At 55.6% G+C, this 14,709-nt stretch overlaps 1 protein-coding gene across 5 annotated transcripts in view; it reads right to left on the bottom strand.

The window, feature by feature from the left end:
• Positions 1-3,815: 3,815 nt before the first annotated feature.
• The window catches only part of ARHGAP27 (Rho GTPase activating protein 27), a 31,679-nt gene continuing 20,785 nt past the window's right edge, over positions 3,816-14,709 (bottom strand). For all 5 annotated transcript variants that reach the window (XM_053930580.2, XM_053930579.2, XM_053930582.2 and 2 more), the window contains 15 exons: positions 13,033-13,434; positions 12,668-12,850; positions 12,367-12,447; positions 12,211-12,294; positions 11,781-11,848; positions 11,413-11,503; positions 10,856-10,960; positions 7,072-7,170; positions 6,045-6,150; positions 5,794-5,916; positions 5,616-5,714; positions 5,352-5,429; positions 5,131-5,265; positions 4,899-5,004; positions 3,816-4,750 (listed from right to left, as the gene is read on the bottom strand). In XM_053930580.2, the coding sequence (XP_053786555.1) occupies positions 4,573-4,750; positions 4,899-5,004; positions 5,131-5,265; positions 5,352-5,429; positions 5,616-5,714; positions 5,794-5,916; positions 6,045-6,150; positions 7,072-7,170; positions 10,856-10,960; positions 11,413-11,503; positions 11,781-11,848; positions 12,211-12,294; positions 12,367-12,447; positions 12,668-12,850; positions 13,033-13,434 (1,938 nt within the window). In that variant the 3' untranslated portion in view covers positions 3,816-4,572. The remainder of the gene's footprint in view (positions 4,751-4,898; positions 5,005-5,130; positions 5,266-5,351; positions 5,430-5,615; positions 5,715-5,793; positions 5,917-6,044; positions 6,151-7,071; positions 7,171-10,855; positions 10,961-11,412; positions 11,504-11,780; positions 11,849-12,210; positions 12,295-12,366; positions 12,448-12,667; positions 12,851-13,032; positions 13,435-14,709) is intronic.

Raw genomic sequence — 14,709 nt, forward strand, 5'->3', positions numbered from 1 at the left:
ATTTCCCTTGCCCCAGGAGCTATATCAGAATATTTTACGAGAAACGTCTGAGATTTTACTGCCTATGTTTTCTTCTAGGATTTTTATGGTTTAGAGTCTTACATTCAAGTCTTTCATCCATCTTGAGTTTATTCTTGTGTGTGGTATAAGAAGGTGGTCTAGTTTCACTTTTTTTGCACACATCTGTCCAATTTTCCCAACACCATTTATTGAATAGACTATCTTTGTCCATTGTATGTTCTTGCCTCCTTTGCCAAGTATTAATTGATCATAAAGGCGTGGGTTTAGTTTTGGGCTCTCTGTTCTGTTCTATTGATCTGCGTGTCTGTTTTTAGGCCTGTAGCATGTTGTTTTGGCTACTGCTTTGTAGCATAGTTTGATACCAGGTAATATGATTCATCCAACTTTGTTCTTCTTTCTAAAGATTTCCGTGGTTATTCAGGGTCTTTTGTGGTTCCCTATGCATTTTTGGAATATTTGTTTTAGTTCTGTGAAATACACCAGTGATATATTGATAGGAATTGCATTGAATCTATAGATTGCTTTGGGTAGTATGGCCATTTTAATGATGTTCATCCTTCTTGTGCATGAACATGTCATATACTTCTACTTATTTGCTTCTCCTTCAATTGCTTCAGGGTCTTATAATTATCTGAGTACAGGTCTTCTACATCCTTGGTTAAATTTATTCCTAGGTATTTCATTTTAGATGCAATTGTAAATGGGATTGTTTTCTTAGTCTCCCTTTTCTTTTTTTTTTAGACTATTTATTTATTTATTTTATAGAGAGGGGAAGGGAGGAGAGAGAGGAAGAGAAATATCGATGTGCTAGAGAAACATTGATCGGTTGCCTGTCTCACATCCCCAACTGGGGACCTGGCCCACAACACAGGCATGTGCCCTAACCAGGAATCGAACCTACACCCTTTCAGTTTGCAGGATGATGCCCAGCCCACTGAGCCACACCAGTCAGGGCTCTTAGTTTCCCTTTCTGATAGTTAATTATGGTGTACAAAAATGCAGCTGATTGCTGGATGTTTATTTTTGTGTCCTGCTACTTTACCGAATTCATTTATCAGTTCTAGTAGTTTTTTGGTGGAATCTTTAGGGTTCTCTAGATAGAGTATCACATCATCAGCTATGTAACTTCTTGTGAGTCGAAAACTCTTTCACAATAAAAAGTTTATGGAAAGGCCGTGGCTGGTGTGACTTCAGTGGGTTGAGTGCTGGCCTGCAAACCCAGTCAGGGCACATGCCTGGCCTGTGGCCAGGTCCCCAGTTGGGGGCGTGAGAGGCAACCCAATCGATGTTTCTCTCCCTCTCTTTCTCCCTCCCTTACCCCACCTCTCTTAAAAAAATATTATGGAAATTAAAAAAAATAACACACCTGGCCATATCATCCACCTGCTCACCTGTACTGAGTGGCATCCTGTGGGCTGCAGAGGGTGAAGTCCAGGAAAGGAAATCGGCCAACTTCCTTAATAACCTAAACCCTCTTCTGAGGCTGCCAACAGAAGACTATCCCTTACGGGTGGGCTGGGACAGGGGACTGGATATCACAGCCCCAATTCTACCTGGCAGGGCCTCCTCCCTTGGTAGTCCCAATTCTCCTGCACTGGCCTGAGGGGGGCGCTCATCCATCTCTGATGCTCTGGTGCCAAAATGGACTAAGCACCCCACCATTAGCACAACTGGGGCTCGGGCCAAAGTCTTGAAAACAGGCTGCTCTGGAGCTCTGGGAACCAGTCACAGGCCAATGTGCTGTTCTGCCCCCCAGGTATTCTGGCTGCCCCCAGGGGGGCCTCTGGGACACTTTTGCACCTGGCTCCCACTGGTCTCACCCCAGAGGCTGTCTCACCCCAGGATCCAGCACTCTCTGGGCCTGAGGAATGCAGACTAGAGAGACTTTACGAACGTCCCTGCCCCAGGCTCTGGGCCGTGTATACTGCACACGTCTCCTTCTATCGCCGTGAGAGGTCTCTGAGTAAGTGTGACTGTCCTAACACTGAGCGGACACCTCGAGACATCCCTGCCCAGGGGTCCCCCTGCCTGCTGTCCTGATGACACGTGGGTGCCACAGGGCCCCATTTACTGTGGTACCCGAGGCCCTGCACACTCTGTCCCCTTCTAGCCTTTCCTGCATCACCTCACACCCATGACCCCTGGATTTCTGGGTCCTAATCACAATAGTCTTGGATTTTGCCCTCCCCACAAATCTCCCTGCCTCACAGCCTTTGCGCACGCTATTCCCTCTGACTATACACTTTTCCCTTAATTCCTCCCCTTGTTAATTCCTCTCCATTCTTTACTGCCTGGCTCAATGTGGCTTCTGCAGAGGCATCTCAGGTCCCTGGGGGACAGTCATAGCCCCGCGACACAGCTTCACAGGACCCTGTGCTTTTCCCTAGCTCTGCTATAAGCCTAGTTAACCAAGTAATCAGGTGTTTGATATATATCCAGTTCTGAACCTTAGGCCTGGATTGAGGGGGTCCCTGCCCTGCCATGGGTCCCCCTACTCGACTTCTCTGTGCCTCTCCCCACGGGAGGAGGAAGCTGCGGGGGCTCTCTTAGAGTCCGGGCCCTTTCCTTTAGACCGTACTCCTGTTATGTGGTATCCAGAACCCCCTGCCCAAATGGCCCCAGGCCCATCCCCTGAAGGGTGGACCATGCGGAACGGCCCAGGGGAAGCAGGTTGCAGGGAGTATGGCAGCTGCACTTGTGGACCGGAGTGTCCACATGGCTGCAGGCTGGATCTGCGGGTGGGAAGGCACAGGGGGCAGGCTGAGAGCAGGGCCAGCCCTTCTCATGCCGCTGCATTTGAGCACGGAACTTGGAAGACTTGAAGTTTACATTAGAACCTGGCCTTCCAGGTCAGTATGAAAGTATAGTTGTTGCCCTGGCTGGTGTGGCTCAGTGGATTGAGCACCGGCCTGCGAACCAAAGGGTTGTTGGTTTGATTCCCAATCAGGGCACATGCCTGGGATGCAGGCCAGGCCCCCAGTAGAGGGCACACGAGAAGTAATCAGACATTGATATTTCCTCTCTTTCTCCTTCCCTTCCCCTCTCTCTAAAAATAAATAAATAAAATCTTTTTTTTTTTAAAAAGAAAGTGTATTTGTCAAAGTAGGAGAATGGAACATGTTTTATTGAACAGTTGTTACCTTGATTTATAACTTTACAGTATTTCGACATATGTGGCCTCCATTTGTGCTTTTGCCCAAGTCCCACTGGCATCAGGGGTGGGCTTGGGTCACCGCACCCGCTGGACCCTACACCCCACCAGGGAGGCACTACGCAGTCCCCCCGCCCCAGAGCACAGTGCCTGGCGCAGAAGAGCAGATAATAAATATTGGCTGTGAGAAATCCAAGTAAAACGCTTGGCGCAGTGCAAGCGTCAATAAATATTAAGTATTATTGCTAGCTGAAGGGGTGACCAGGGCAGGTGGGGCAGGGGCCGAGGCCCATGCACTGAGGTGGTTCGTGTATGAGGGAAGGGGGGCTGCTGACCCCAGGGTCCACACTTCCTTTGTGGAGGTTATGTGCTCCTTCCTCCCGCCCTGCAGGCCCCTCCCAGCTGTACATAACAAGGTGAGCACCAGGTGGGCCCACTTGACAGCAGGTACTGAAAGGGGCCACGGGCTCCAACTAGTGCGATTTCCCCTCCCCCCAGGGAAGAACAGCTGGGTAGGTTCCCTCTTCACCTTCGGGTACCTCCCCAGGCCTGGGGAGAACCCGCCCAGCTGTTTCTTTTGCTTTACCCATATGCCTGTGCTGTGGCTGGGGGGTAGCTGATGGCATCAGTTTTGCCCTCCCACCAGACTGTGCTCTGCTGTAAGAGGAGCTTGAGATGGGAGTCAGATCGCCTGCTGGACCCTGAACAAGTCCGTCACTTTGCCTCCGCAAGCCTCAGTTTTCTCATCTGCAAAATGGGATTTTGTGTGGAAATGGTGCATGTCAGGTGGCTGGTGCCAGGTACACATTTAGTGAATAGGAAGAACCCTTGCACGGAATGCAAGTGGGTCAAGGAGGGCAGCTTCCCAGAACCCCAACCAAGAAAGCAAATGAAAAGAGTTCACAGGCAGCCAGGGAGAGGGCTGGGCGGGAGTTCATCTGTGGGGCCAGGGGGAAGCAGGTGCAGCTGCCCGCGCTGGAGGCCCGCAGCAGGGATGCTACTTCACGGTGGGCACAGTGCCAGCCCGCAGGGTCTCTGTTAAGGCCTCAAGCCTGAATAAGCCAGAAAGCCCCTCACTCAAATTCCTCTTCCCAGTGTGGGGCTCTGGCCTTCCTGGAAAACAGCCCTCACCCCCACATTCCCGCACACGCACAGTAGGTGGCGCTGTAATAAAGATCAGAACCCAACTAATCCCAAAACAGGAGATCTCGGTGATGGGGGAAAAATCATATTTTGTGAACTTCCCACCCAGGGTCGCCATACCCTCAGAGCCGAGGGGTGCAGAATTCCCAGCGGCCTGTGGACCGGCGGGAGGCTGAAGGTCTCAGAAACCGAGTCCAGCCCGTGGCGGGGCCGACGTGGCTACGCCCAGTCCCAGGTCCGCAGGGCCAGCAGGGGGGTCAGTGTGGCCGGAAGATGTCCGAGCACTGCTGCAGGATGAGTTCCACCACCTGGTTCTGGAACACCATGGTCATGGGCATGCTGGCTTCCTCCGTCTCGGGCCGCAGCAGCGTGGGCCCGAAGACTATGGCCACGCTCTGCACCGACATGCGGTTCTGCTCGCCGTGTTCAATCACCCTGCAGCGGGGGTGGGGGCGGGGTGGAATGGAGGGAATCAGGGCTCAGGGCTGCGGAAGTGTGTGTGTGTGGGGGGGGGGGGGGGGGAGGGTCCCGCCAGTGCCTGCCTCCCCATTCCCGCCGCCTGCCTGCCCACCAGCGCGCTCACCGGCACAGGTGCTGGAAGAGGAGTCGCAGCGTGTCGTGGTTGGGGGCGGGCAGCGAGCGCACCAGGTCACGCACACAGCGGCTGCGCTTGGCCTGGTCCTGCAGCTCTGGGGAAGGGAAGGGTGGACTCGGCGAGGGGAACGGATGGAGCTGACTCCCAGTGCGTGTGTGGGTCCTGCCCGAGGCAGGCCGCTGCGCTCCAGCCCACCCACCCTCCCTTCCCCGGCACTCACTGATGGCCGCAATGAACTGGGGGAAGTGCGAGAAGGGGAAGAGGGGCTCGGGCAGCTCTCGAAAGAAGAGCTTCAGGGCGCCGGTGATAACGTGGACATCCTCCCAGCGTCCATCGTCCAGGTCCAGACGCTCATCTGCGGCAAGAGGGGAGGGAGGAAGAGGAGGTCAACGCCCCTTCCTGCCTTCTGGGCCTGGAGCAGGGACTGGGGACGATCCTCACCGTGGTCCACCCTGTAACGCAACTTCTGGATAGTCGCCAGGTTCCCACTGATGCGGTACAGTCCATCGATGTCCAGCCCTGAAGAAAGGGAGGCGCTGACCCCGGCTTTGGTGGGATGAGGCCAAAGTCCGCGCTACGATCCCTACTCAGGAGCTCCCGGTCTTTTCCCCTCGACCCTGCGCCCACCCCGGCGTCTCCATCATGGGGTCCTGGAAGGAGGCTGTCAGGCGCCCAGAATGCCCGCTCAGCCCGCCGCCTACGTACCGCGGGCCTCGACTGTGCGGATGCACTGCTGCACGAAGCGCGGCACCGGGCTCCGCTCGCGCTCACACAGCGTGGCCAGCGCGCAGCCGAACACCTGGTCTGGGGGAGAGGCTCGTCAGCCAGCGCGGCCCTCCCCAGGCCCACCGGCGCCGCCCGGCTCTCCGGGGCCCTCCGGTACCTTTGATGTAGCCCTTCTCCCGCAGCGATTGCAGGGTAGGCCGCTTGAGCAGGAATTTGCGGAGCTTGTATCGGACCTTGCTCAAGTCGCTGTCTTGGCCCCCAGGGCTCTGGGCAGGTGCAGCTGCCATGGGGAATGCGGGGTGAGTCAGTTGGTGGCTCCCTGGTGGCCCAGTAGGCCCCATCCGTGTCTCCACGCCCGTCCCACCGAAGATGCCCTCTGCCCTCCCACCCCTCCATCCCCGCGCACACCTGCTCCCGACCGCGCCTCATCCTCCCGCCAGCTTCCCAGGCGCTCCCTCGACCCGAAGTCCAAGCTGCTGTTCTCGCTTTCCTCCTCCGGGGGCAGGTCTGCGGACTAGAATCGCATAGCCTCAGAGGCAGAGCCTGGGGTCAGCCGGGGTCCTTCTGAGATGGGGTGAAGGACCCAAGTGCCCTCCCAGCAGGCGGGGTGACCCCCCACCCCGCAGAGTTCACTCTTCCCTTAACTAGGTTAACTCCCCTCGCCTCCACCAGGGAACCTCAGAGCATTCAGGTTCCTTGGTTGTGTGGAGCTGTTCGGGTGCTGGGAGACAGTCACCCTGATCTGCCCTTCCCGTCTCCCAGGTCCTGCCCCCTTTTCCGTATTTTCCTCAGCAACTCTGCACACACTCCACTAGATCAGCAGTTCTCAGTATGTGGCTCCCAGTCCTGAGCTTGCAGTTCCAGCGGGGGTCTGAGCCAACGACTCCCTGGATCTGGGCTCCTGCCCCTACTACTTCAGCCACATGTTGTGCCCGGTGTGGGTCCTAGCGCTCCAAGGGCCAGGAAGCCCCCGTGGTTTCCAGGTGAACAGCTGTCAGTGGGGCCTGCTCCATCTCTACTTATGCAATGGAAAATGGCAGACTCTCCCATTCAACCCTTTAAAATGTTATCTTCTAGTTTCAGCCTGTCTTGCCAGCCTGAAGCTATTTCTCAGGTATTTTCTTTTCCTTCCGCCTCCCTTGAAATGGGATATTCCTCCAGGAGGTACCGCCAGCCCTACCTGGAGAGTAGGCCACCCCTGAAGCTCGTTCACATAGTTAAAAAAGGCCGTTTCCTCAGCAGCCCTCCTGCCTTCCAGACATAAGTGGCGGGGGTGGGGGGTGGGCCTGTATCTGCCGGAAGGGGCATTACCCACCGGTGCCATGGAGCTCCCAGAGCCTGAGTAGAGGACCCCACCCACAGTGGGCACAGCTGCCCTGCATAATGTCTGGCCAGCCCCTCCCCACCAGCCCTGGAGGCCCCAGGCTCTGCTTACCAGTTCCTGGATACCCTGGGCAATGGCCTTGTGCCAGGTGCTGATGATGGCCTCCGAGTCGTGCTGGATCAAGTACTCTGAGCCATCTCGGCTCCGCAGCTGGAGAGACACAAATCGCTCAGTCATCTCTGGTTCCCTGGGTCTGTTCCTGTCCCCAGGAACTCAGAGCTAATGGAGTAAGGGCCTCACCTCGGGCCAAGGCATTCCAGCTCATTAAAAGCAGTAGGGGACAGCGTCTCTGGGTTGCAGATGTGCAAACTAAGGCTCAGTGGGTTTAAGCTATTTTCTTGTGGACACACAGCCAGTGAGCGATGGAAGAAGGACTGGAGTGAAGCAGATCTACAGGGCTCAGCTGTCTACTACACTTTCCCCTGCCCCGTCCCACCTCCCCATGAGCCACACAACACGGCAGGCCTCACCCAGAGTGCTGGCCAGCAAAAACGCCAGTGAAAGAAGATCCCTGTGGAGCCCTGGCTGGTGTGGCTCAGTGGATTGAGCAGCGGCCTAGGAACCAAAGGGTTGCTGGGTTGATTCCCAGCCAGGGTACACGCCTGGGTTGTGGGCCAGGTCTCCAGGTGGGAGCGTGCGAGAGGCAACCACACACTGATGTTTCTCTCCTTCTCTTTCTCCCTCCCTTTCCCTTCCGCTAAAAATAAATAAATAAAATTTTAAAAAAAGAAAGGAAGAAAATCCCTGTGGAGGCCCCCGGGCATTAGAAGTAGGAATGAGGAAAATGCTGGGAGAAAGGCTGTAAAAGCAGATCATGGCTGATCTGAGAAAAAAGCCTTGCCTCGCTCATTACACACACTGGGGACCAGCAGTGTTGCCCCCCTTTTGCAGCCCCAGGTCCAACCCTGTCCCGCTGTCCACCATGGGTGGCGGGGGCGGGGGGAGGTAGAGGAGGGTTGGGGGATGAATGGGGATGGAAGGAGGCTTGACTTGGGGCGATGGACACACAGTACCGTGTGCAGGTGATGTGCTGAGGAATGGTGTCCCCAAAACTTGTATAATTGTGTTAACCAGTGTATCACCCCAACAAATTCAATAAAAAGAAAAAAAAACAAAAATAAAAACAAGCCTGGCTGGTGTGGCTCAGTGGATTGAGTACTGGCCTGCAAATCAAAGGGTCGCCAGTTCGATTCCCAGTCAGGGCACATGCCTGGGTGGAAGGCCAGGTCCCTGGTGGGGGACACGCAAGAAGCCACCACACATTAATGTTTTTCTCCCTCTCTTCCTTCCTTCCTTCCCCCTTCTCTAAAAATAAATAAATAAAAATCTAAAAAACAAAACCAAAAAATCAACAACATGCTGGAAGGGAAAATGTTCTGTCTATTCACAGCTCTTTCTGACCAGCGGGGAGCAACCCACTTACTCCTATTCACTCCCAGGAAAGGCACACGTGGTTGGGAGAGGCCCGTGAGCTGGCGTGAGCACTGCCCTCCCTATGGGTCTGCTGGAAGCTCCACCCTGACCACAGGCCCCATTCCTCCTCAAGGAGCCCCAAAGTCTAGATTTCCAAAGCCGCTATCTTGTACCATTGAGCAGTAGGCAGATAGCGACAGCCCAGGCTGTCCTTCAAACGGCCCGCTGCTGAGTGGCCTCATTCCCTAACAAATCTCCGAGGAGCAGGGTGAGGCAGTCAGCACCCTACCTAGGTCTCTCATCAGCCTGTGGCTCTGAGGACGCAGCATGCAAGGCTAACGTGAATGTTTGGTTTGGGCAGCTCACACCAACGCTGCCCTTTGGGTCCACCGAGAGCCAGAGTCAGCAGACACGGCTTCAGACAACAGGGCACAACTTCCAGCATCAGAAAGGGCTGTGTTTTGGCTACCCACCTTATAAACTTAGACTTCATGCTATTTAAATAATGTTTTAAATTAAAAAAATAAAACAAAGGAAAGAAGACCTGCATGTTCCACCCCATCACCATCCCCACAAAGACTCGAGAACCTTCAGCAGGCGGCTAGCATAGCCCCACTCCAAGCTGACAGAACGCTGCCTGTTATCCCAGGGAATGGTCTAGCAACACTTCTAAAACAGCCAGTGTCTTGGGCAGCTCTCTCAAAACATAATCAGTTCATATTCGAAAGTTTCATACAGAGGGCAAAGCTATGTAGTTACATAGCAATGCATTTCACAGAACCTGAGGCAAGCTGAGCTGCCCCAAACCAGCTGTCTTTGGAAGACTGTTATTCACGTTTTCTGTGGCTCCGGGGTGACAGAGCAGAGCTGCGTGGAACCGTGCCAGGCCCAGCTAACCTGGCCATGCTAGGGAACGGTGGGGCGCTGCCTGTTGAGAAACATCCTAGAGTTGCCTGCAGGCCGCCCTTGAGTGGAGGGAGGACGGCCACCCGCCCACCGGGAAGCAGGGGGTTCCTTGACTTCCACTCAAGACTGTCAGTCTTCCCCTCAGCTTGAGCAGCTTCCAAGAGTGCCATCTGCCTCCCCGTCCTTGCCAGAAAGGACAACTCAGGAGCATTTACTCTGAGAATGTCATCAAAACCCCTGTCGGAGAGGTGACATCTATAGAGCCCTGGGTGAAGGATGTCTCTGGGTCAGGGAAAGAACAGGCCTAGCAAAAGTGCCGTCCTTCCTCACTTTGACGTCTGTGGCAGACATTGCTAGCTGATTGCAGCGTTCTACCCTGCTAATCCCGCTGAAGACTCTGGGCCCGCTGATCAGAGCGGCTCGGGAGAGGAAACCAGTTCTCCAACCCTGCTCTGTGGATGCCCAGCACCAAACAAAGCTCGGGGAGTCATCGGAAAGCTACACCCCCAAGCTCCTTGCAGAATCACCTTCTCTGCACTGAGAAGTAAGGCCATGATTTCGGCTTTCATCATGTTCCCTGAAGCGGACCCAAGAGTCCCTCACTGAACTAGAATGGAGCTGCATACTAGACATTTTTTCAACAGCTAAGGGTTAGAAAACAAGCTTCAATTTCCCTCAAAAGCTGGGAGGGTTCCCTGTACCCCCACCCCACCCCCAATGAGTAACAAGAGCCACATAACTAACCGCCATTCTCTTTTTGCTTTGGCTCCCAGGAAACCCAGAGCTAATTTTTTTTCAATAGCAATAACCTTAGCACCTGTACTTCGCCTGCCCCCTAATCCCTCTCTGCTTTGACCCCCTTCTCTAACTTGTCTTGCCTGGTCTGCCTTTACAGTGGGTTTCACCAGCTCACCATGTGTTCTTGGTGTAAGCTGTCTCAAAACTTTTGGGGATGGAAGTGAGAATAAAAGCAGTATAAAAACAAGACAAGGACAAGGACACAAGGACAGTGAAGGGTGTGACACTGTGAGGGTCCTTGCCTGGATTGCACCCGCACCCTCTCTGCCTGCAGGGGGAGACAGAGAAATGTGTCCACAGCCCTGGCTTATTCAGGGAACACAGTCCAGCTGGAAGCTGAGCTCTAACCAGCCAGCACATGTTCCCCAGCCAGTCAGAGTGAGTGGCCAGGGGCGTGGAGCCCCCTGTCCATCCCTGGCCAGAGTAGCTGGGCTGAGGGCTGCCTACTGGTCATGACAGAGTTCTGTCCCCCAGACACCCCTACTTCTCATCACCTTCCGGGGCCAAGGACTGGTGAGCTCAGCTCCTGGAGAGGAAGCTGCAGAGCCCTTGGTGCCAGAGATGCAGTGGATGGGTCCCTAAGGTGGGGGCACCTTTGCCTTTGAGCCTGAGAATTGCAGCCCCAACTCCCCCTAGGTGCCCCTACTTGGGGCTTGCCTAGTTTGAGTCCTAAGCCATCAGCAAGCCCCCTCTCTGTCTCCCCACCCCCACAGCTCACCTCCAGCACATTCTTCTTGCTGGATTTGTCTTTGGGGGCCCAGGAGAGAGAGGCCCCCTTTAGGTCCACCGTGTATTCAGGTGTAGAAAGCTTGGAAGGCTGCCTCTGTGGGAGAGAAAGGAAGGGCGAGGGGACCCTCAGCTCAGACAGAGCTGCCTCAGCACCCTGGCTCCAACCCATCAGGCTCCCTCGGCTCCAGTGATGGGATGGGGACACAGCTCTAGGGGACGTGGGCCCAGGGATTTCCGCAACCCAGAGATCCTGGGACTTCCTAACCACAGAGCCTATGGGCTGGCTGGTCCTTTGCTGCCTGCCCACCCAGGAGAGGAAAGGACAAAGGTGTGCAGCCCCCATCCTGCGAGCAGGGTACCCACTCCCCAGCTGCCTGCCCACCAGGCTGGAGCTGTCCGCCCTCAAGGTGGGCGGTGAATCTGCTGTTGTCACCCCCTGCCAAAGGCCCAGCTTCCTGGATGTCCATGCTGCGCTGTCTCAGGCTTGGTAAAGGCAGGAGTCAGGAGCAGACGGGGCGATCCCTGCCTTGGGGGTCCGGGCCTCACCAGGCCAACTGCAGTTGAGGACTTTGAGTCCTTGAAGAACGTCAGGACGCCGCCTTCCAGCACGGTCCAGGAGGCGCTCCAGTGCTTCTTCCTAGGTGGGGGCGGGGGAGTGGGGGGCAGGGCTTGCATTTGGCCCTGGGCTGAGGCCCCCTTCCCACCCCCAGGTGCAGGATGCAGAGCTTAAGAACACAGCTTGGGACACCCAACCCTTAGAGGCAGATTCCCTTTGTCTCCCGGGCCTCAGTGTCCACACAGGGCCCTTACACAGTTGCTATGAGGATTAACAGCGCCTGGCACAGGGGAAGTACTCAGTGAAGGTCGTCACCAAGGCCCACCCTGCCCTGCTGGGGGTGCGGACGGGCTCTCACCGAACCCGCTTTCCCTTGTCCACTGTCTTGGTGCGATGAAGCACGCCCGCTTTGTCCAGGGTCTTGATCTTAGAGAGAGGAGCAGAAGAGGAGGTGGTTAAGGCAGTGAGCCATGGTGGACAGATGTTGGTCCCCCCCTCAGCCAGCTGTGCGCCACAGGCTGGGCCTGGGTGTCCACTGAACCCTCTTTGCTGCTGGTGGTGGAGGGGTGCCCACTCCCACAGCTGCAGCAGCGGTAGAGATTTCTTCCCAGCTCCCAGCCTCGCCCAACTCTGGGCCTGGGATGACCCAGATCCAGGTTCATTCAGCCCAGGCTGGTGCTGGGGCTTATGAAGGAGATATGCCTGGCCCAGTTCCAGACCCCAGCACCTCCAGAACCCCCCTATTTCTTCTGTGGGGTCCTACCAGGCCTCCATGCCCCTTCCCTTACTTTTTCCTCAGGAGGGCTGGCCTGGGCTGGGGCCTCGCTGTCCTGGCTAGATTTGAGGATGCTTCGAGGGGCAGGAACTGGGACCTGGGGAGAAAGGCACTGTCATATAGAATCCTCTCCTCTCTCCCTAGGACTCTCCCTTCCCCAGGTGGTTACCTGGGGCAGGTCCCACCGAACAGAGGCGTCGTTTGGGTTGTAGAAGTAGGGCTTCCCATGTTGGTCCTCCAGCCTCACCCACTGTGGGGAGAAGGAGGGTCAGGGCTGACGGCTGAGCTCGTGAGCGGGGAAGGAAAGGTTCCCCGTAACCAGAGCCCAGCATAGACCCAAGGAGTCTGGAGGGACAGGTGCAGGTGACTCAGGAGCTGCAATTTGGTGTTAAGGGGAGCTACTAGTGAGGAAGGAAAGGGGGGAGGTGTGTCTCGGAGGCTCTCTGAACCCACTTGTCTGTTGCCCCTACCTGCTCTTGTGTGAAGTGGTTGGTGTAGAGTGTCTGCCCTTCTGAGTCCACATGGCAAGACCAGCCTGGGGGCGTGGCCAAGGGAGAGGCGGGCCCAGGCTCACTGAAGGAGCCCGAAGGGGAATAGTCCTCTTCGGGGTAACTGGTCAGTAACTCAGGGTAGTCCGTTTCAGGGGTGGGAGGCTGGAGGGAGGAGAAGACGGGTCAGAGGCCCCCAGAGCCAGCCCTACCCACCACTGGCCCGGCCCCGCCCTTCCAGACGTGGCCCAGCCCCTCGCCCCAGGTTCTCGGGGCTGTGGGAAGGAGGCGGGGTCAGAGGCCTTAAGAACGAGCCCCGCCCACCCAGATCAGGTCCCGCCCCTCACCCTCTGGTCCTTGGGGCTGCCGGGGCTCAGGCCTGGCTGCATCTTCAGCTCGTCCTCGTCTTCGGTCTCGTCCTCCCAGACCGTGTCGCCCGTCAGCGGGTTGTAGAAGAACACCCTGCGGCTCTCCTCATCCCAGTACTGGCCCCACTCGGTCTCGAGGCTCTCGCGGCTGCCCACCGAGGATGGGGAGGTGGCCGGGCTGGCGGCGCCTTCGGCAGTCTCGAAAGGCGATTCCCAGGTCGTCACGCCCGTGTCTGGGTTGTAGTAGTAGGGCCGCCCGGTGCCCGCGTCCGTGTGCGTCTCCCACACCGGGCCGGGGCGCGGAGCCGCAGGGGCGCCCGGTGAAGTGGGCAGAGGCTGCCTCTCTACGTTCGCGTACACGGGCTCTGGGGCTTCATCCACCTGTGCGGGAAGGAAGGAGACAGGTCAGCTCCGGGGTCACACAGTCCGGACTAGGCCCCTTGCCACCTGGGCGACCTTTAGCAAGTCACTATTTTCCTGCCTCAGTTCCATCTGCCTGCCGTTGCAGAAATCGTAGTGAAGAAAGAATGAGGAACTGTTCTTGAAAGTGCTTTGTAACGTGTGAAATGCCCCAGATGCGTGGGACGATCACATGAATTATGTATCAGTAAAATGTCGGTGAAGGAGTTCTCCCAGCTGCGCACTCGCAGGGGCGAATGCAGTGTCGGGCAGGAGCAGAGAAACGCCCGCTGTGATTTGAGAAATGTGTACCTTAAAGCACAGCTTCCTACACCGGTTTGAGTCCAAGGACATCTCTTTTTCTTTTCTATTTTTCAACCTAAAATTTTGATTTTATTTATTCACAAAAGCAATTTAAAGACTACTCACATTCTTTGATCAAATCATTTGACTATTTATATTAGTTTAAACCCTTTTCTGATTTTTATCCACAGGTTAGTGGGTTTCACACTCCTTTATCTGAAGTGTTCCATGTTTTCATACACTTTTATGTTCTGCTCTTTTCACGTTGGTTTTTACACATTTTTCAGTGCAGCTGCAATCACCTTAACTTTTTTTTCCCTGTCCCCTTCCACAGGGGCCAGGTGCCTGCTGCAGAGCTCTGCAGCCCCTCCCCTCTCTTCCTGGCTGGGAAATCTCTGGGACCGGAATCTGTACTGCTTCTGGATTTGGGGCTTAGAACTTCCTGGATGTGGTGTTTTCAGGCCTCTGAATCAACTCCAGACAAGGGAAAGAGGAGAGCCAGACAGAAGGGAGGAAAGAGGGGCAAAGAAAGGTTACCCGTTCTTCTTCCACCCCGCACCAACCCCTGCCGCCTTCCGAAAGGACAGTGAGTCGGGCTGGAGGAATCGGTCACACAGATTATAAACCCGGTTTTGCTTAACACCCTCAAGGCTCCCCGCAGACTGCAGGGCAAAGTCTAAGGAGATTTTTTAACAGGGCACCAGAGGCCACCCATCACCTGCCTATCTTTCACTTTATTTCCTGCCACTCCTTGCCCCTGAACTTGAACTTTAAGCTCCAGTAGCACCTCCCCCAGGCTCTCTACTGAGTTCCTACAGGCCTCAGCTCAATCACAGCCTGCCCAGGCCCATCGTCACCCCTTTCTCACCTGGCTGACTCCTAGTCCTTCCTTAAGACTCAGCTCAAGTGTCAGGTTCGAGACCTTTCCAACGATTTCTCCTGTGTGCCCACCAT

This window comes from Desmodus rotundus, chromosome 9 (assembly GCF_022682495.2).
Source record: "Desmodus rotundus isolate HL8 chromosome 9, HLdesRot8A.1, whole genome shotgun sequence".
Lineage (NCBI taxonomy): Eukaryota > Metazoa > Chordata > Mammalia > Chiroptera > Phyllostomidae > Desmodus > Desmodus rotundus.